Consider the following 18,748-nt stretch of genomic DNA (forward strand, 5'->3'; position numbering starts at 1 on the left):
CGAATGAATGCTGTATTGCTACATGTCTGAGGGATGTATGAATAGGCAAGTGTTAAACAACTTTCAATACGTAGGTAGGTTCAATAGTTAAACCCCCTCAGCGCTGAAATGCTCTGCGTGTAGAGCTGTTTTTTTTTTTTCTTTTTACATGATAAACATTTGATCAATTCCCCTCACTGTGATCCACCACCTCTGCTGTGCCCTCCACATTTCCCTGGTAAACACGGTTGCTGTGGGAGAGAGACGGATGGATGAGATGTGCTCATTTATCATTCAGGTCTCAGTGTGTCTGAAGAGGGACGACAGGACGGCGGTGCAGGGGGAGAGAGAGCGAGAAAAGGCTGTGCTTACTAATGAGGGTTTATCACAATGATAAAACCTTCCTCATGCATCTTTCATACGAGGGCCTGCATAAGTACACAAACACAAGAGCTGGTGGGCTGCATTGTTGCGTGTCCTGGCATTAATGATGTGTGTCACAGCCATGAGACGGCCAGGCTGCACTGGCCTGTAGGGGACCTGATACTTTAACAAAGCATGGCAACAGATCAGTCAAAAGACATTTGAATATTTAATACTAACAAGAACATACAAAAGATCTTAGATATTCACATTGTAGGAGAAAATAAATACAAGTTAATTTTAGGTCTTTCAAACCACAGCTGTTCATAAATGTCACATACTTACATCGTGTACAACATGCAGGAGAGTTATGATATTTTTGTAGCAAGAAATCACGTCTTCTTCAACCTGCAACTCTAAAGGATAAGCACGGTGGTGTTCTGTATCTTTTAAACCATGTGTTAGTCCGTCTCTCAATACTTCCAAAGCCTCATCAGTCAGCCCCGAGCCCATTTGTTCCCATCAAGGACGTACATCTTTAAAAACAGGTAGGGAGTATAAAGGGTTCAGTAATGACCTGAAACAGCTGAATATTTGACTCAAACAGGTGTTAATAGTGCATTTGTTGGGGACTATATTCACATTCTGTTCACTACTGGGTATCTAGAGCAGAAGGACATTAGCAGGATCAATCCATTGTTGGTTTTCACCTTTGAGTTGATTTGTTGACGATAAGAAAAGCACAGACTATCACCATGCTTATCCTTTAATTTCATGGAACAAACGGGAGTTATGGGGTTCAATTCTCTTGTAGTACTGTGGCCCAAATTTGGGTTTCCATCAATGTCCTCACAAATTGAATCTTCATTCTTAAAAAGTGTAATGTTGAGATTTCTCTCAATTGGGGAGAACATTGTTGCATTACACCAGGAGATACACACCGGTACTTACTGAATCTGAGCCAAGCTGTAATTCATTTAAGGTACATTAAGGTACCAACAGCCAATTCAAAAGAATATCTGTCATAACTTGTGTAACTTTCCCCATGTTCTTACTGGACAGGGCTACTGATGGTTTTCATGTCGGTGAGAACAATGTGTCTGTAGCTGCGCTCCAGTTCCTCCATGAACGGCAGGTAGTCGCTGACTGTGAAGCCCTGGATTGGATCCTCCTGCAGGTAGAAACAAAGAATTGTTGGAGTTCTTAACATTGTACCATTTTAAAGGGGCATTTCAACATTTTGTTTGCACGCATAAAAGTCAGTTTACTCGTTACAACTCAGCCTTAGAAAACAGTTGTAATGTAGTAATAATGTCACCTGTTGCTCTGGAGGAGTTCAAGAAAAAAAGCTATTTATCTTGACTTGAATTTGGAGACGACACATTTATAATAGAAAGTTTGCATTACAAACTCAAGGCATGGAGTTTGAATGGCGTGGGAATTTACCAGGCAAAGAGGGTGTTAAACGATGCTATAGGTGGCATTGTGGGAAATGTAGGATCCAGTGTTTTGTGGAGCTTGATCCTTACTAGGGATTAAAAGCAGGATATCTTGACTCCGATTGTCACTATTCTTTTAGCTGGAGTGGCTCTTTACAGAACAGATTGTCAATTACCTTGTTTTTTTATCATTTCTTATATTGAGTACATTTTAACTATCTTTTAGTGCCCAAGAAATAAAGGTAGCGGTATGCAGCCAGATAATGGTTTGGTATTGAGTCAGAAGGTGGCTTACTCTATTGTTTTTCACTTTGTTAGGAGGTAAAGTGTGAATAATTCAATCTAATCTTTTCATTAAAATGCTTTACATTCAATTTATTTCAAAGTCACAGGAAATCAAATTAAATCTCTGGAAATCGAATGCTGCACTGCGCCAATAAACAGCATCCTTACTTAGCATTCATGTTGTGAGATTTCATGTGTCGGACAAGCAAAGCAACATCTTAAGTTACGTCTCTCTCGCTGAAGCTACGATGACTGTGTGTTTCCTACAGGGATGTAGTCACACAAGCAACGGTTCTTGCTCGTCAGCTGATAAAAACACCACATTTCACTGTATAGAACATCAGTTAAAGTAATGTTGCATTTGTGAGTGGAGCATAGCCATGTTCGCTAGTGTTAGCAATGTATATTGTGCAAGACGTGAGATGTGGTTTCACAAGTACGACATACTTAATGTGCAAAAAATATGTAATTCATGCCCCAAATCACACAGCATATAGAAATGTGTGACTACTTTCCATGTTTTTTCCCAAAATAAGGTCCCAGAAGGGGAGGAACTAAGCCACTTTATGCCGGTCTGTCAACAACTTGAGAAGGAGAAACCACTTTGGCTGAACTGCTCACAACTCTTATTAAACCTGAAACGACAGTTTACGTGTGAACGTTTTAAGATGGCCCGAGCCAAAAAGGTTTGGAAGCACTAAGCTAGATACAATCAGTGCCATTCTGCTTCAACTGTGGTCTCCTTGTTATCCTCTAATACAAAGAAATACTTCTACTTGTGACCCCTCGTCAAAGGACAGGCGAGTTGTGAGCAGTTCAAATCGAGTGATAATGACCGTTTTGTTTGAATAATTTTAAATCCATGCAGCATATCGCAATAAAAAAAAGCTAAGATGAGGGAAAAGTCAGAAATGATGTGATTTTGTGTATTTTCACTCATCTACTACGCTTGAAATTGAAATACCACTGCTTTAGATCACAGATTTCAGGTTAAGGATCGCTGTCCTTTATAAGATGATAATATGCGTGTAAAAAAAACCCCGAAGGAGTAAAGAGCAAAAGTAGGAAAAGATTATGAGCAAATGAAGCGATGGGTTTTTATTATTCAATAGGGGCAGATAGAGTGACTGCACAGGGGTGATTGTTCAGAGGGGAGTAAGTAATGTCAGGAAGAAATGAGTTTTCAGTCTGATAGAGGGCTCTGCTCCTGCGATTATTCAAGGCAGCATGTACTACATAAAGCACACTTTATAAGAGAAAAATCTCCTTTTATTAATACGGTATTATGAATTAGAAGTCACATTCTAGAGCTATTTGATATACTGGTATTAATAAAGTGTAGGTTTATTGTCAGAAGTACCAGCTACATAACTTTAAGTCTATTAAATCCATTATTTTGTTTGTGTGAAGATCCTGTCCATCCGGATGGCTAATGTACCAGTGTTGTTATTCTGCTTGTCAGAATGTAACAGCACTATATACTACAGTAAGTATAACAAGTCTCCCACTTGTTAGATTCTTTATTTGAGCCAAGATTTTGCAAAGTGAGATTAATCCTGAAGAAACATCAAAACTAAAGTAGCTTCGCCTGTTCATTTATCGCAGCAGGAAAGGGCTGCTGACACAGTTAAAGCGTGAAGGAGAGGAGAGATAACCAGTGGAAATCACTTGGGAGTGTATTTTTGGTCTGTTATTTCTGAGTGTGGAGGAATCAGGACCTGAACATTGTGATGATACAGTGATGTTCAGTTGAATATTTTCAGGTGTCACAAGCTGCTTAATGTTTCTCATAATCTTCAAGATTTATTAACTTATAAGATCATTAGGCACACTAATTAATGCATTAATTACCAAGATTGCTAAGCCTGTCCTCCCATGACAAATGAGTGGTATGCATACTAAATGAGTCTGGATTTGCATAAAAGGTGGAGTTAATAGGAATATATCTATAAGCGTTAAGAGTTTGATTGGTCAATTACAAGAACACACTGGAGTTAGTGCCTCTTAATAGCAGGTTGACTCACTCATTTGGATTTATGGATTTTTACAGATTACAGAAGTTAGTTTGAAAATGAAGCTTAACAATATTGACTTGCAAGGCATTTTGCTCATCTGATTTTTTAATTTTACAATTTGTATATATTTTTTTTTCTTTGAAGAGAAAAAGGTTATAATTTGTCAATTGTTATTTTAATCTCGTTTGAACCTGCACATGAGCAGAAGGAGGAGTTTAAGGTTAGGTGTAAAGATGTAAAGTATGTACGGACACACACATATAACTATGTAAAGGTCACACCACTATGAGCACTTTCAGGGCAAAACAATCGTTGCCATTCAAAGTGTCCAGGTGGTGAGTGTTGTATGTGCTCAACTAGGACGAATGGTACCAATTGATGCCAAAAGTTCTGTTGGCACTAGTTTTACCATAAGACCTCATGTGATTTAGAAATGATCCCTCGTGCTTTTCATGCGGCACATCTGCATGGGACACAAAAAGTCTGTATTTAACAGTCATTATCCCCCGGGTATGATCTCAAGGCTCTGCAGAACATCTATAAGTGGACAAAACAGACAAAAAAACCCCCCCGACCCCAAATCACAGAGATCCCGATTCACACAGGACTGATATCATCACATGGCCGTGTTTAGCATTAAGCATGAAAATGATATACTTTTACTAAGCTCTGACTGGACAGTTATTTCCTGCCATTGCCACTACACTGGCACACAAGTTCATTACGAAGTAGTTTGTTTCTTTAAAGGTGCAGTGTGTAGGATTTGGCGCCATTTAGTGGTGAGGTTGCAGATTGCAACCAGTTAAAACTTCTATGTGCCAAGCTTGTAGGAGAACTACGGTGGCTGATGTGAAAACTGAGAATAGAAGTGTGTGTGTGTGTGTGTGTGTGTGTGTATGTTGTGGGATGTGAGTAGTAGAGAGAGAGAGTGGCGGCGAATGTGTGTGAGCAAACGAGTTGGCAGAAGAAAGTTAGTTTGGCGGTGAGCATTTCAAGTGAATTTCAAGTGGAAGTTGCAGTTTCTCTAGAAATAAATGCTGCAGCTCCAGAGTTTTCCCGTGTTTGGCCTTGGAGACCAAAACATCTGCGTCCCCCTGTATTTTCCTACCACAGCTGTGAAGCAAAAGCAGCTTTTGTCTGTTCTGGGTTATTGTAGAAACATGACCCGCTCAGTAAAGAGATATAAACGGCTCATTCAAAGGTAACGTAAACCCAACAATTATTATTTTCATGGATTTATACACTAAAGAACACATACATATATATTCCATTTTTGCCAATTTAGCCCCTAAATGTTACACTGTTTCTTTAACTCCCTGTAGCTCAATACAAGTGATGTCATATTGGAAGGAGAGGAAGTTTACGGGGACAGCTGCCTTTTTCTCAGAAATGATTTGACCAACATTAAAAAAAGAACATTGCATTAAACATTAAAAATAAGAAGCATATCCTCATCATATCTACAGTGTATAAGCATCATATACATGCATGTGGTGCTAGGCAGTTTGACTCTGAATGCATTACAACAAAACTAAAAGGCATCTTATTGTTTGTGGCCTCTGAGTCAGTAGCAGACATAACCTCTGTCTCTTGTGTCCACTCCTCCTATCACCACTTCAGCGCCACTGCAGTTAAGCTCCAGACACACGATTGTAACAAGTCATTTGGCTTTTCAAATTATAATTTAGATGAAATATAGATATACCCCCCATAGAGACGGGATAAGCGAAGAGGCGTGCAAGTCTGCGTGTGTGTGTGTGTGTGTGAGAATATTAAAAAAATCCTTTAATACCACATCTGTCGGAGTAAAATAATTCCTTCACATTGCTCCCACAGAGAGAGAGACAGAGGGGAAGAGGAAAGATAAGGCCGTTGGACGCAAACCTGTATGTCTGAAACTTTCAACGGTTCAGCTCAGCACGAGGTTTGTGCAAGTGTCTCTCTCAAACTCAAACACACACACACACACACACACACACACACACACACACACTCTCTCTCTGTCTCAAAGCTGTCTCTTGCAGCAGTATCTGATGCTACAGCTCATTAGAAGAGCTTCCTCAGATAAAGCCAACATAACTGATCTTTTATTCACTAAAACTGTCAGTAGCGGCTCGTGGCGATGTTAACACCAGAGCGATCAGCCAGAGACAAGACGGACCGAAGCGCTTAATGAGTAATGACGATGAGTGCTTCGTGTCGAGCCGTGCCTCATTCACAATGCTGCGGTTTAATGTTGCCTTGGATATTGGGAGACGGTAGACATCTTGGACCTTTTGTGAAACCTTTGGGGCCACACTTCAATTCAGCGTTCACAGAGCAGAACTTGATCCAATGAAACGTGTTCACTTTCAGAATTGGCTTCTTTTCACATTACATTTTTTTTATTCATGGCGGATGTTAATCATGGATGACTGCGGAATTTAACAGGGGAGCTGAACTATTCAGTGAGGTCCTACCACAGCAACGGCAGAAGATATTTCATATTAAATCCAGACAATTTACGAGCCCAAATAATGAAGTATTTCTAATTTATTACACCGCAATAAGGGAGTGCTTCTACCAAAGAAAGCCTTAATAATGCATTATATTGCTCTCTAGGTTTGTGCTCCGTTTCCTAACATGAGTGTTGCTTTTTAACTACCTCGCCTATTGATGCGTGTGGAATTCCCCAAATGATTTGACTTGTACGTTCTTTGATACTGCTACAACATTATTGTAAGAAATATAAGATTGCTTTTATTTACAAGTGTGGAATGCATTCAACGATAACCTCCAATAAAAATAAAGCACAAACAAACAAAACAACCTCACAAAAGATCCCCGTCACCTATTGATCAACCAGTAAACTGTGCTAATAAAGGAAAAGCAGGACACCATCATGTAGTATTTAAAAAATATACTATCTTGGTAAATTCAATATCCTTGAGTTTCAGGCTGTTGGTCTAATAAAACAGGACATTTGAAGGCATGATCTCTGGGATATTATTATGGACATTTTATTAACCCAACGCTTTGTTGAATGATTGAGAAAATAAACATTGGATTGTTATAGTAATAAATATGAACTTTAAAAACATGTGTGATTCCTACTGCACAATGCCACCTTCAGCTGAGATTTAATGGAGTTTGACAGGATGTTCCGCGTATGAAATACACTGTAGTACCGACGCTTCGTCTCACCTTGAGGAAGACCTGCAGCTCCTGGGACTGTGTCAGCTGAAGGATGTCTGGCTGCAGATGTTTGAATATGGACACGCACATGTACACCTGGTAGTCGGGACCCATCACCACACAGGTGGACAGGTAGTGGCAGATTTCTGGCCAGTCCAGGTAGTTCCAGAAGCACTGAGTCAACCAGTGGAGGCACATCTGTGGTCAGAAAAGTAGTGATTTACAGGAATATAAGAGGACCAGAAAACCAGGTGTAAGAGTTTTCCCAGCAGGCTACTGGGCTAAGAGGTTACAAATAAAAGATGGAGGTTGATGGCTTCTGTATTTCACAAGTAGCTGTCAGACCTACTCTCAGCCAAAACAAAGATGACAGTGTGGTTCTATAGAAAAGTCTTGCTGCTGCATTTTAAACCAGATGGTTTCTCCAGTGGCAATAAGGAAAAGGAAAATAAATGAGGTTTAATCTAGTTACAAAAGTAAATCGAGTTTTTCAGTTGGAAAAAGGAGAAGAACAGAAGATGGACTTGATATGATGCATTGTACATCAACAGTATTTACTGTGACCCTCGTTCGTCTCGGTTCGGTTTCAATCTGCGTATTTGTGCATTCACAAGATTTGATCATTTGCAAAATCGACGGCCTTAAAATTGTAACGTAAGGCTACTTGTTCCGCTTTGTTTGTGGGCAGATTTTGTTGTTAAAAATGTTAACGAATATTAAAAAGAAGGATTTCACACCACAGTGAACCCTCAGTGATTTAAAGTCGATGCTCTCTCTCTCTCTCTCTCTCTCTCTCTCTCTCTCTCTCTCTCTCCCCATCTCCATCCATTTGGTGCCTAGGTTCAAAGTTAGAACTATTGTAAGTCAAGACATTTTAAAGATGAGAATTTTGCCATTAGACTTATTTCTAACTGGAGAAACCAAGAGTAAACAAGATCTTCAAAGTATCTACCTGGAAAATATCCCAGCCCTTCCCTTCAGGCCTTCCTCCCCTAAAAAAGCATGCAAAAGCGCACAGCCTGACTACTGCTGCAGGACGAGGCCCCGAGAGTGTTGGAGTGAGAAACGCAGCGCATCCTCGTCATTGCTAACCACATCAAAACTACATCACGTCTCAATGTAAGAAAACACCTGAACATAATGAACATTAAGCTAAGCTAGCGTGTATTGGTACATTTTAACCCGCCTAGCCTCGTGGAAGACTCTGGTCATGCGCGGGATCACGAAGTAGTCAGTAGGATTCCTACTCTGGGGGGAAATTAATGTCTGTACAAAATCTCACTTGCAAACCATCAAATATTTAGTTCTGAACAAAAGGGGTGGACCGACATTACCCTGCCCTGAGCCATGCCTTTAGAATGGCTTATGAAGACGGCACACTGAAAGCTCTACATGTACTCTAAAGTCTAAAGTGTGCAGCCTTACAGGGAAGCACCGCTCATTGACAAATGTGTCAGGAAAGGTAGAACCCACTCTCTTTATTTGGCTGAGCTCAGCTGTTCTCGATTAGATCAGTAGTTTTGAGTCAGACAGAGGTTTCACACCCACATATCCAGTTTATCCAAACAGACAACAATCAGTGCACTCGCCGCGTTTTTAACTAATTGTCGTGCCAATAATTAGCCACTGTGTTCACTAACGACACAAGTCTGCTCAAGCATACAGAACAAGCTCCACTTACGCTCCATAAACATATTAGATTATTATCACCCCCCCCCCCCCCTCCTCCTCAGCTACAGTCTAATGAAAATACTGACAAACTAATTTGTGTGTTGTAATAAAAACGGGGAACGACTGGATCCATGCCGCGCTTTGTTTCTGAACCCTCAGGCAGAAACACAAGTATAACAGATACAGTACAGTACTTTCTGTGACGATAAATCCCTTCACGGTTCTTCCAAGAGCAGCTCTTCTTTTTCTGAGAGCAGCAAAATGTGCTGCTGTTAGTGTTCCTGTGTGCTAAAACTGAGGCTGCACTGAGTGCAACTGGATTCTTTACTTTAGTATTCACTTTCCTTCTGCCATAAAGAGGCTTTTGGATGCTATTATAATCGTCCGGCTTACCTTGGTATCTTTGTGTGTGAAACACGGAATGTTCTGCGGCAGAGATGAGTGATAATTCAATGTCATTGTTCATATACCTTTTCAGTACATTATCTATTCTTCTCCTTTATTTGTCCGGCTTTGTTGTCCTTGTTCCTAGCTGTGATGTCTGTTTCTGTGCAAGGACATTCCTTGTTTGTGCACAATGTGCATGCATACTTGGCCAATATAGGTGCTTCTGAATACATTTGACATGTTGCAACATGTACTTATATACTGGTAAATATATTTATTTATTTCCTGATATCGCTATATTACCAAGCCCCTTTTTTGTGTTGATTGACACCATAACATATTGATGCTTAAAGCTGCACTATACTGTATTTTCATATTAACAGGAAAATATAATATTCGGACAGAACGATACATTTAAAGACGCCATCTTGGACGTTGAACAAGTTGCTGCAGCCCTAAACTCTAACTGACTTTAACTATAACTAGATAAAAACAACCTTTGAACTGTAATGACCTCATGATGATGTTAAGGATATATATAAATGATCAGTATGGGGAACTTGGCCCACAAATGTTTTAGTGCGCCTAAAGGCAGACATTGTCTCTTATTCAGTACACATGAACAACACTAATCTTTTATCTCCCCCCCATCATTCAGCTTATTTATCCTTTACCTACCACAGGTCACTGCTCAGACTAAAGACAATTATAAGCCTCTTCCTTTCTCACACACACATCTATTCTCAAGGCAGTATGTTTCAAATGCTTACATATTCTGTGGATGGATTTCGACTGAGGCCTACGTCCACACACATTCAAACACAACCTCTACTCTCTGAATGTCAGAGGTGTATAACACTTCGTTTGCCACTGCTGCTTTGTCAGGCTTTAAAGCTCAAACCTTTGGAACAGATATTTCCAGTTCCAACTGAAGAACAGGTGCCCATTACCGCCGAGAAGAGCAAAGAGATGAGCTGAATGTTAACGTTTTGCTCCACCCTGGAGACGGAGAGTTCAGATCTTTGAATGCAAATGCGGCGAGTGTTATCAGCTGCCGTACATCATGTGAACCTCAACTGTCAACCACCGACACACAGAAGACAGGATCAAACAGAAGAGGATTCAAGGTGAAAGAACTTTCTTCAATCTCGTTGTTTGTGAGAGAAAGTCGGTGTCAAAAGAAATAAGCGCAGGAGAACAAAGATCTAACTTTTCAACTGCTGTTTAAAAAAAAAGGCAGAGGGGAAAAGATTCAATGTCAAAACCGCATTTTGGTTTTTTAAAGTCTAGTAAAGACAAAGTGGATTAAAAAGGGGAGGGTTAGACTTCCAACTAACATCGACAGTGAAAGGTTGAAAAATTGCGGGGTATTCACGGAGTAAACTTTCCATGAGAGTTAACGGGGCATCGTGGGAAATAACAGAAATAAAATGGAAATATATTTATATATATAAATAAATAAATACACACACCACACAGTATAGCTTACATCCACATTAGTCCAATCATCACTTCATTTCATTCACGTCATTTTATTAGACATTTGTGTTTTGTGAGGTCAGTGACCTTTGACCATCAAATTCTAATCAGTTCATCCTTGAGTCTAAGTGGATGATTGTGCCAAATTTAAGGATTTTCCCTACAGGCGTTCCCTGAGACTGACGGACAGACAACCCGAAAACATACTGCCTACGGCCACGCATGTAGCCGTCACAGGGGAATAACAATGTCACAGATGATAAACTGACCGTTACATAACGGTACATCCTGAACTCCAGTGTTGTATCATTCTATCATTTTGAATCAGTTATAATCATTTTGAAGAAAACGCCTGATGAGGATCAGTTATTTTCTAAATCTCAGCCCAAGAGACACTTTTGCAGCAGTTATCTTTTAGTGAACGGTTTGTCTATTTCTTCACAGATCGTACCTGTGACGGGGTGAAACCAGACATCCTGAAGACGGAGTGGACCAGAGGAACTTCAGCTTTCAGCAGCATCTCCACATAGTGAGCTGTACACCAGTACACAGGAGGGATTCCTGATTCAGCTACTTCCACAGGAAAATGGACCTGTCATGACAACCACAAGCTTTTTCATCTCAGGACATTTTTAGATTTAAAGCTGATTTCTGTATCTGTAAATATGTCCAGCTTTGCTTGTATTACTGGTGGACATTCAAACAAAAAACAACGGACGCATCAATTACAAGCTCCTTGTTTTGTACTCAATGCTGGTATAGAGATAAAAACAGTCTTGAATACTTGAAACAGAAAGAGCATGCTGCTTTGTGTTCACATAGAGCTGTGTGTACGTGTGTTCATGCCCACGTTCCCTCCTAAGCTTGCTGCTGCTGCTGCCTCTTAATTATTCGTGCCCTTTCTCTTTTCCACGATATTGACAAAATCGACCACGTTGAGTACTTGGAGACCAACTGCTCTGTGGAGAAATTCACCGGCTGCATCTGCATCATGAACACTAAGAACACGTAACCGACGAGTCCAACTGAGCTGTATCGACTTTGATGGGACAAGATGACTGAGGTTGGTTTAATGATAAAACTTCTCCCCTGCGGTTTTCAATGATTGAAACCAGGCTGCGTTTTCTTCCGCTAACTTAAATTCCTTTACTCTTTTATTTCTCTTCTTTCCCTACGTATCACTTTCAATCGTCTTCGTTCTAGTACTACTCCTCTTTTACATCCGGTTTGTTTTTCACCATGTTGAAAAGTCAAACTGAAAGTCATTGTGAAAATTGTTCTTAGGATTCATTATCATCCTTATTTAATTATGTTTTCCGTGCTGCGATTGTTGACGCGCTTTGTAGGAAAGAGGAGGGATTAAATGAGATGGAGGCCGAAGATGTTAATAGTTGGGAGGTATGTTTGAAATGTTCATCAAAAATCCAGTATGAAGAACACGCATGAACCTCTCTCAACGCCACCTACACACTTGCACGCAGATATGAAAAGCTGCAAGACGACACTTTTTTTAGCCCACATTTACATTTGGTAAATGGACTTGTACTTGTGTAGCGCCTTTCTAGTCTTCTGATCACTCAAAGCACTTTAACACTACACATGGACTGGAGGAGCCGGGGATCAAACCGCCGATGTCCGCAATCTCCCGCAGTCTCCTGAGCAGCAGCACCATGAGACCTTTCAACCTTGCTGCCATTTGAGGCTTCTAAAAGTGTTCCATTACTGCCTATTCAAATACTAGCTATTGTAGTTTTGAATACACTGTAGTCATGTTTGGACATTGTTCTACTCACAGACGCATGTATCCTCGCTGGCCAGATGAATGCAGAGGTTAGCAGAGAGGACAGGTTGAGTAGAAAACCGAGAGACCGGTTCATGTCTCCAGCCATGAGTAGGAACACTGTGGAGGCCAGCCAGTCGTGGCCTGGATAACCGTCCTGCTGAGTGACTGGAGGGCCACGTTAAAGAGCCAAAAGAACTGATGGAAAAGATACTCAGACAATACAAAGACAACTCAGCAATGCCCAACAAACATAGCTCTTCAGATTAGTAACATGAAAGTGGTCCATTGATAATAAATGGGAGCGATGCATGCGGACCCATACGGATCTTAAATTGCTTACAAAAATGAGCTTCTGTAACACAAATTCAATTCATAACAGCTATAATGAATGGAAAGTACCACTTTGTATGCAAAAATAAATCTGATTGAAGTAACAATCGCTGCATTTTATTACTAATAATGATCTACAGAGCTGTACATCAGAGTGGCATAGAAATACAAAAATATAGAATATATTTTCTGGCAAAAGCAGGAAGTGTTGACTTAATTAAACCGTGTAATTAGTTACACAAATATTATCAAAGCTGAAATTCATTGATTTTGTTTATATTTTAAAGGATTTGTAGAGATCCGGTTTTGGCGTCACAAGAATGTGCTGAGTGCTGATGTTTTGTTAAATAAAGCATTACACAAATACCACTTTACTCTCAACTCACACTGCAGAGTGTCAACCACAGAGTGAGTAACGCTTGGACAGTCAACAAACCCTGCTACACCAGACCAATACCTCTGAACAGAAAAACTACAAAACACAGCTGCAAAGATCCAGCTCTCTGTTGGCTGCATCGCTGTGTGAAGTTATGATTTTGGGGATCTTGTTGTACGAGGAGTCAAGTGTGAACCCTGTGAGAATGTGAATTATTTACTACAAGGGGCTCACAGGTGGCACCACTGCATTGTGAACACCACATTACGCCAGCAATGGCGAGGATACAAACAAACACGATTGGAAACACCGGGGCCGCAACACAATCCACAGTTTTCTAACTTACAGCTTTCTCGAGTGGTTAATTCGAGCTCTGATGCATTTACTCCTTAAGCTCAGTTTCATTTAGACGTTGTAATAATTAAATCGGATCCTGTGGGAAGCAAATAACTGCCCTGATATGCAGGTCCTGTTGCAGGAGAACTGTGGAGCGATTAGTCGGGGAGTGAGAACACAATCTGGATTTACTCCAGAAAACAACCCCAGGCTACCAACACATCCTGGTTTTTATGTCTTTCTGCTGATTTGCTGCCTTAGAATAATGTAAACCTTTACTTTTGTTTAGGTAGAATGCACACAGGAATGTCTAATATGCAATTTGCCCATAAAACATTCACTGGATTTCGTGCAACAGCATGTAAAATATGCTTCACAAACTCAGAAATGATTCAGGTTATAAATACTGAAAAGGGAGGAAATTGCAACAGAGTGAGTTGGTTGGTTTAACCACTTGGTCAGCCCTCAGTAACAAACACACAGTTGAATATCACTTCATGCTCTTTGAAGCTGATTGGCAGACAAGCCTCATCTATTTGTAGTGGACTCTCTCAAGACATCATTTGGAATGATAAAGAATAATAAATAAAGCAGAGCCTGATCTATCATCACTCAAACTAAAAATACTGACTTAATGAAACAACTCCCCCCCCTCTAAAAACAATATATTTTTAATTTCCTTATGTTAAGTGAGAGACTTCTGCAATGTGGACTTTATCCACATCGTATCAATGTATTGTATACTACCCAGCATGCTCCTAGATCATGTCTGGATGAATGCAGAGTTGAGAGTATTGTCTAAAACCAAAAGGAACTGCTTTTAAATGAAGTCCTCGCTGACATATCACTGTCACAGGAGAGTGTTCCTACCTGCTTCAAGACAGCCGCCGTCGTCCCTGCAACTAAAAAGTCTGCAGTGTTCAGTCCAAACGACTACAGCCCAGTAGCACTCGCCCCCATTCTGACCAAGTGCTTTGAGGGAGCGGTTCTCCAGCACATCGACAACAACAACAACAACAACAACACCCCAGCCACAGCCTGGACCCACACCAGTTTGCATACAGAGCAAACAGATCCACAGAGGATGCCGTCTCCTCTGGTCCACTCAGCCCACACACATCTTGAAACAACTTCATCTCGAATGTCGTTTGTTGATTTCAGCTTAGCGTTCAACTCAATCTCCCCCATGAAACTGATTGTTAAAACTTTGGGCTCAAGTACCTCACTCTGCATCTGGTTATTAGACTTCCTCCCAAACAGATTGGCAGCCACACCTCCTCCACTCTAGTGTTTCACACCGGAGCCCCCCCCCCAGGGCTGTGCGCTCAGCCCCCCTCCTGTTCACACTGTACAACCTCCGACTGCAACCTCCGTCATGGACAGGACTCTGCAGTGAAGTTTGCAGATGACAGTCCCGTCATCGGCCGGATTACAAACGACGACGGGACTGCATACACACAGGATATCAACAGTCTTGCAGAGTGGTGCACAGAGAACAACCTATCGCTCAACACCAGTAAAACCAAGGAGCTGATAAATAAGGAGCCACAGACGCACACCTAGAGAGCCTAGTAGAGAGAAGGCCTATCGGCTGCTATTTAGGACAAAAGGAGGCTGAACTGAGAAATATAATCTGTATTGTGTTGATCAGGCAGAGATGGACACTATCAGGTCCACGTTGTCCCTCTCACAGTGAGACTGGTGAAGTTATTAATCTAACCTGTCACTGTGTGCACACACACACACACAGTTATCTGTTGAATGAGTAAAAAGATATTGGATTTAAACATCTGTAGTCACTGTAAATGTGTTCATATATTTGGGATGGTTCATCTTTAAGTATTATTTGTTGAAGTCACTTTCCAAACATCTTTTATTTATGAACTGAATCATTTTAAGGTTATGGTGGGACCCCAATCAACATTTTTGGACGCAAATTGCATATTAATGTATTTGAATTGTGTAGCCCAAGAAAATGTGCAAAATGACAGAATACCTTACAGTCACAGTCTACCTACTCATCATGAGTCCAGATGTGGAGTCTGTAAAGGATACTGAGCTCTGAAGCACTTTTGACTCTCTGTGTGGACAAGACGACGTTAATATGCTGCGTCAGCAGAGTCCGGCCATTCACAGCATCTTCTGTCAGTAGCTTGAGGTAGCTGCCGTACCTGTAGAGAAAAGACAACAGAAGGTTTCTCACATGTACCTCTCAATCCGCAATATGTTTGTCACACAGTTTTAGTGAATATTTGGTATTTTACCACAGTCAAATATGATCTCTGCATATTTCCAATTCAAAATTCTCTGAATTTCTTTTCATCATTACAAACCCAAATCCTTTGTTCTGTATCCGATTTTTCTATGAACTTCTTATACTTAAAGTCACACAACACAATGGGAGATTTAATAATAAAAAAGACAACGAAATACAGAGACCTCAGGCAAATACACTAAAGTACTCCTCAAAATAGAATTCAACGATCTTAACGTGGTCAGTTTTAACTCTGCAAGTCTGACACTTCTGAATCCAGGCTTAATTCTAAATTCATGTCAAACAACTTGTATTCCTTTAAGACACGGTGCTCTTGGAGGGAGCGCTCACACACGGTTTCTGTTGATACAGAAAACGTAAACATGGCACTCAGTTTCTCTGAACATGTTTTTATCTAAAGCTCCCTTCTGGAGAGGTTCCGAACAAAGAGTTATACAGTATATATGCACTATGTAATATTGCAGTGGGGGCGTTCCTTAAGGGCAAAAAAGAGCAGTGTGAGAACTACAGCACAAGTCAGAGGATCTACTAATGGGAAAATAAAGAGCAGACCAAATAGTGCACACTGGCTGCATCATTCGAGTGAGAACAGAACAGCAGGAGAAGCCTTCCACACCTTCCACAGGTGTGGGGGTCTAATGCTCTGCTGGTAGGAGTAGAGGGGGATACTATTATTTCTCTGTACACAGCAGCATGCATCTCTCATGTAGAACACATAAAGTGTGGACAGGTGGCTATTTGTTCCTCTGAGGGACACACCATTGTGAGCTGTGGTCTCCACACAGCCCACAGAGGGCTACTGAATCGGGAAACAGCTAACATCCCTTGTTGTTGCACTCCATTTCAATCAATTCAGTCCGTCTAAAGAATTATTTTTGTATTTATTTTTTTATCTTTAGGTGCACATTTTCAGCTCCAAAGAGAACGCACCCCTTTCCTCCGTGGCTGAGGGATTGAAACCAAAACCTGGGGCCAGATGCATAAACGATGTGAACTTCTGTCAATTACGTTTTGAGGGAAACATATTTTCTTCTGGATTACAAAAGATTAAAAAACTTCTAATCACATGGTCTGCGTAGAAAGAAGGTGAAGGTGAACAGGTGGGTCAACGCAGGACTCTTAAAAGGTGTGAAACCAAAACTCAACGTTGCCTTCATATACGTACGTAACTTAATTAAACCACAATGTTTTAGTTGAAGTAGTTTTGTTGCATTTTTTTAAATTTACAATATTAGCCACATGTTTAAAACTGCGACCGTAATCCAGGATCAAATACATTTCCCATAAAAACGTAATTGAGAATGCAGTTTAGTTATAGAAATGTAAAAATAAGGCGGTAGACTCAATCTCATGTGCCGTGTTGGGGAATAGGCTCTCATGTGAGCTCTGATGTCAGAGTGAAATAGCTTGCTGTAAGTTCATGATTGAAGTGAACTGTAGGGCAAGTTTTAGAGGTAGTTTGAATATCGGTTAATGTTGGAGCATTGCTGGGGCTCGGAATTTAGGGAAAGGTTTTAAAATGACTTGCAGCAGATAGTTGGTTGTAACACAGTAGCATAAAGTAGAGTGAAATGGGTTTTTCCCCCTGTATCAAACTGGGCTAAATGTACCTTCCTTGAGCAGAATTCAAGTGTTTCGGGGTATTTTCTTAATCTGCAGTTACTGATATGAAGCTTGCGGTTCAGGGAGTGTTCGTACGCAGCAGGATTCTCCCTCCTACCCGGGCTGCTGCTGTCAGAATACGGTCTAATTAAATGCAGGTTTATGAGCTATAGAAAAAACAGTTAGCTGTACATACCTGACACAGGTGTCGATTCCCAGCTGCTCCACAGATGATAATACAGCACTCTTTACACTCTTCTCCTCTGCTGTAAAACACGGCAATTAAAAAGGAGATGTGGTTGTTACCAAGCAAGGCAATAGGCAGGAGAAGGGGATATGGAGGAACAACACTCCCGAGACATCACTAACGGGGTGCGTTACGACTGCAGAGAATTGCAAAAACATGAGAACGTATCATGACTAGCAACTTACAAAGCACCACGGATGTGGTGTTGTCTGGGTAATTTCATAGTTGGCAGTTTTACAGCGGTTGTTTGCCATTTAATTGTGACGCTTGTGAGGCAGCATGGCATCAAGGTGACTTGGGTAATTTCACTATCAGTCAGCCACGGGTAATTTCACAGCAGCATTTTGATGGTTTAGAGCCGTGGAGTCATAACTCGTGATTTTAGGAGTGGGTTGGACTTTTGGAAGAAACCACAGCATGAAATGTTGGCCCTTGCGAGAAAGCCCTTTATCTCAGGACTTTATCTTCATCTGTGGAGCGAGATACTACAGCAGCTGCAAATACTGCAGCAGGGCAGCTTTAGATCCACATGCCACAGCTTTGTACAGATCGTTGAGCTATCAGTCTCACCAGCTGCACTCATGGGCTCTTAGTTAGCCCCATTAAGTGTGCAGAATCATAAAAATATATTAGTTTTTGGAGTTACAGTAGTAATTGTGAAGGGAGAGCGATGAATAAAGCAATAACTGCGGGAGGACAGATATTTTGTTTTGAAAGATGTCTGCACTGCTTCCTGGCTTTGGGGAAAGGGAATATTATTACATTTGTGCTAATGGATCCCCTGCTTCAGACAGTTTGTGGTAAGATGATGAGAAGATGTTGATAATTAATAGAAAAAGTATTATCCAGACAGCATTAGTGGCAGGGAAAACGTCAAATCCAATTGACAGACTAGTAGTGCAGAAATATGAAAAGGGAAATAATAATAATATGGTCGCTGTAATCGACATATCGAAGTGATAATTCTGCATTGTTACCATTGGAAAATCGGAGCTGAGCAATGTGGA

At 40.8% G+C, this 18,748-nt stretch overlaps 1 protein-coding gene across 1 annotated transcript in view; it reads right to left on the reverse strand.

The window, feature by feature from the left end:
* Positions 1-627: 627 nt before the first annotated feature.
* Positions 628-18,748, reverse strand: part of tbc1d32 (TBC1 domain family, member 32) — a gene marked incomplete at its 5' end in the record, with an annotated part of 70,929 nt that continues 52,808 nt past the window's right edge. The window contains 6 exons of the mRNA XM_079180883.1: positions 628-1,513; positions 7,265-7,453; positions 11,244-11,384; positions 12,586-12,740; positions 15,673-15,788; positions 17,691-17,760. Coding sequence (XP_079037009.1) covers positions 1,394-1,513; positions 7,265-7,453; positions 11,244-11,384; positions 12,586-12,740; positions 15,673-15,788; positions 17,691-17,760 — 791 coding nt within the window. The 3' untranslated portion in view covers positions 628-1,393. The remainder of the gene's footprint in view (positions 1,514-7,264; positions 7,454-11,243; positions 11,385-12,585; positions 12,741-15,672; positions 15,789-17,690; positions 17,761-18,748) is intronic.

The sequence above is a fragment of the Pholis gunnellus genome, assembly GCF_910591455.1.
Source record: "Pholis gunnellus genome assembly, chromosome: 19".
In the NCBI taxonomy this organism is placed as follows: Eukaryota; Metazoa; Chordata; class Actinopteri; order Perciformes; family Pholidae; genus Pholis; species Pholis gunnellus.